This window comes from Sinocyclocheilus anshuiensis, unplaced genomic scaffold (genome assembly GCF_001515605.1).
Source record: "Sinocyclocheilus anshuiensis isolate Anshui unplaced genomic scaffold, SAMN03320099.WGS_v1.1 scaffold1563, whole genome shotgun sequence".
Classification (NCBI taxonomy): Eukaryota; Metazoa; Chordata; class Actinopteri; order Cypriniformes; family Cyprinidae; genus Sinocyclocheilus; species Sinocyclocheilus anshuiensis.
In genome coordinates this window covers 280733-284347 of record NW_015552706.1, presented here as the reverse complement: position 1 = coordinate 284347, position 3615 = coordinate 280733, and the positions used below count along the sequence as shown (strand labels likewise).

At 38.8% G+C, this 3615-nt stretch overlaps 1 protein-coding gene across 1 annotated transcript in view; it reads right to left on the bottom strand.

The window, feature by feature from the left end:
• The window catches only part of LOC107667763 (protein LSM12 homolog B-like), a 9440-nt gene that overhangs the window by 2569 nt on the left and 3256 nt on the right, over positions 1 to 3615 (bottom strand). The window contains exons 2-4 of the mRNA XM_016459490.1: positions 2487 to 2620; positions 2276 to 2385; positions 1945 to 2071 (exon numbers count right to left, since the gene is read on the bottom strand). Coding sequence (XP_016314976.1) covers positions 1945 to 2071; positions 2276 to 2385; positions 2487 to 2620 — 371 coding nt within the window. The remainder of the gene's footprint in view (positions 1 to 1944; positions 2072 to 2275; positions 2386 to 2486; positions 2621 to 3615) is intronic.

Genomic DNA, 3615 nt, shown 5'->3' with positions numbered 1-3615 from the left:
GTAGCCAGTGCAAATTGATGAACAGAGGTGTGACATGCGTTCTTTTCGGCTCATTAAAGATTAATCTTTAGGGATGTTTTATGTGTTTCTGTTCAGGGATGGAGCTAAACCGTGCAGGACAGTGGACCTCAAGGGGTGGAACTGCCCACCCCTGAGAATGAAGATGAGAAAAACAAGAAAATGTCTGTGCCTCAATTTTAGGAAACTTAGACATGTCATAAATGCAGCATATTTTGAATATTACATATTTGCTTGCATCAAATAAATGATAGAATTATTGATGACTTAGGGTAGGGCAACATATATTGGGAGATACAACTCATAAAATCCAATATATATCAAATATTACAAAAATTCCTTTGAGCTGCTGCAGTCTTAGGCCCACCCCAAATGCTCTCATTGGTTGAGATGCGTGATGACACCCATCCCAAGCCAGTACTGATCAACATCTCACCCATCCTCTGACTCATGGTTTGTCTGTGTGTATTCAGAGCCTGTGAGCAACGGACTTTCAAAATAATAATAATAATATCTTGAAGATGGTTAAGGACTCAGCTGCTCGGATTGATTTGGGCAGGTCATTCCACCAGCAGGGAACAGTTAAGGTAAAAGTCTGTGAAAGTGATTTTGTGCCTCTTTGAGATGGCACAATAATATGCCGTTCACTTGCAGAATGCAAGCTTCTAGAGGGCACATAACTCTGAAGTAATGAATTTAGGTAAATGGGTGCAGAGCCAGTGGTGGTTTTGTAGGCAAACATTAATGCCTTGAATTTAATGCGAGCAGCTATTGGTAGCCAGTGCAAATTGATGAACAGAGGTGTGACATGCGTTCTTTTCGGCTCATTAAAGATTAATCTTTAGGGATGTTTTATGTGTTTCTGTTCAGGGATGGAGCTAAACCGTGCAGGACAGTGGACCTCAAGGGGTGGAACTGCCCACCCCTGAGAATGAAGATGAGAAAAACAAGAAAATGTCTGTGCCTCAATTTTAGGAAACTTAGACATGTCATAAATGCAGCATATTTTGAATATTACATATTTGCTTGCATCAAATAAATGATAGAATTATTGATGACTTAGGGTAGGGCAACATATATTGGGAGATACAACTCATAAAATCCAATATATATCAAATATTACAAAAATTCCTTTGAGTATGTTTTACTTAAGTCCAGATGATATAAAAAGTGACATGAAATGATATTTTGCTGATCATTTTCCACTCTTTCCTGTTTTAGGGTTAATAGTAAATGTTTCAGCCATCTGCCATTTTCATGTAATTGCAATTAAAGCTTAAACCTTGTGTGTCTATGTTACAAATAGACGAGGCAAATTAGTTACCTATTGGCAAAAAGAATATTTTTGTGCAGATGAATAAATATTTTTGAAATGATATTTTAGAGAAAAATACATTTTAAATGCAAACATCTGTTAAAAGATAGCAGTGTTAAATTTAACTTATCTATCTAGAATATCTAGAAAGATTTTAATCTAATTTACATGGACTAAAGCTCACTAAAGACAATTTTTAAAAAGCATTTTTTTAGTTTCATTTTTTGTACACTACTGTTCAAAACGAGCAACGGACTTTCAAAATAATAATAATAATAATAATAAAAACTGCGTTAATGCGATAACGCATTAACTTGCCCAGCCCTAATAATTTAATTTATTCCAGTACTGGCAAAAATCATTCTAATACGCTGATTTGGTGCTGAAGTAACATTTCTTATTTTTATCACAATTTAAAACGGATGAAACAGCTGCTTAATATTTCTGTGGATACCGTGATACAACCCCCCCCCCAGGATTCTTTGATGGAATAGAATCAGTTTCATGCACCCTTGCTGAATAAAAGTATTAATTTCTTTAAAAAAAATTAAATAAAAATCTTACAGACCCCACAAGTGTGTAGAACAGATTGCAGAGTTGAGACGACTTACTATTTTCCGCACGTGGCTTAAAGCGCTGCCATCTTTGCCTTTACAGTTGTCCACTAGGTATGGCGGACTGATGACCACATCATCCATCACAATGATGTTTTTCTCCTGCCATTTGCAGTCTTTGATGCTGTGGTGAAGATGAGGAGGAAGCCACAGTTGTTTTATATAATCACATTTGTTAAACAATTCATCCACAGTACAGATGATTGTTAGTAATAATAATACTACATATAGATTCAGCTATCAGTTTCAATTAGTATCGGTCGTGATAGAGCAAAAGCCCGAAGATAAGCCAATTGGAAGTGAGCATTTCAATATTCCCATCACTCACGTTTTATGAATGGTCTGGAAGAGCTGTTGGCCCTCTACAGATACACCAGCACTAACTGCATAAGCTTGCAACAACTTCTCTTCCTTTTCCGCCCATGCTCTATTCACAAGCTGCACAGAGATGAAGCAACATAAAAATATTACAAATAAACACCGTTCTTAATCTCAGATTACTAGACATGCAAATGGAATAGGTCATCATTTGGACATACCTTGTTAAAATTGAGAGATGCTAAAGGGGGAGGAGTTTCAGCACGGTCACTGATGACATCCACCTCAGACACGTAGGCCAAGTTAACAAGCACCACATCGCTGAGATTGGGTTTACCGCTGGACGGGGCACATTCTGATGACACGAGTCAAGGTATTTGTTTGGCAAACACGTATTTATTAAAGCAATGCATGCCACACACAGAGAGATGGAAGCCACCTAGATAGGTATCATCACGGGATCAGTGTTGTATAATTAGCTGTAAGCCATACTTTGTGTATTTCTCCACTCTAGTTTCATGCTTAGCATCTCACGTTAACAAACAGGATGAAATAACATGAACGTCTGTCAGTAAGGAGATGAGTGTCATGGTGGAGGCTGCTTACTAGCATGACAGAGTGCAATCAGATACGAGCCGCGTTCGGCTGAGAAGAGAGTACTGTGGTCACTAAACCGTTCATGCTGACTATAAGGTATTAAAGATACAGTTAGGAAGATTTCTAATGGTTTAAACATAACACCCCTGTCTCCAAACCCTCATAAATCACTTAGTTCTAGAAAACAAGCAGGCATGATGGTTTTTCTGATGCATGTGTCAAACTCTGGTCCTGGAGGGCCAATGTCCAGCAGTGCTCCAAAACAGCTGCCTGGACGTTTCTAGTAATCCTGAAAATCTGAAGATTAGCTGGTTCTGGTGTGTTTACTAAACTCTGCAGGACAGTGGCCCTCCAAGAACTGAATTTGACACCCCTGCATTATGCAATCAATTCTTCTTAAAGGGGTCATAGGATGCTACATGCACTTTTACAAGTTGTTTGAACTGAAATGTGTGTTGGCAGTGTGTGTACACAACCACCCCCACCCTATAATGATAAAAATCCACCCAGTGTTTTTTTTTTTAAAATCTGGTTAAATGTTTTCCCCTTTCTCAAATCGAGTCGATCTCAGATGCCTGTCTGTGTGACAACACACAGACAGGCCCTTCCCACGATAGTTTGATTGACAGTAGCGTTTCAGCACAGACTGGACTGGCATCTTACCTTAGCTCCGCCCTGAGTGAGCTGTCATCAGTCCGCCATTGTTTCACCGCCGGAGCAGATGTAGACAAGAATGACTCCTAAGCGATTGAG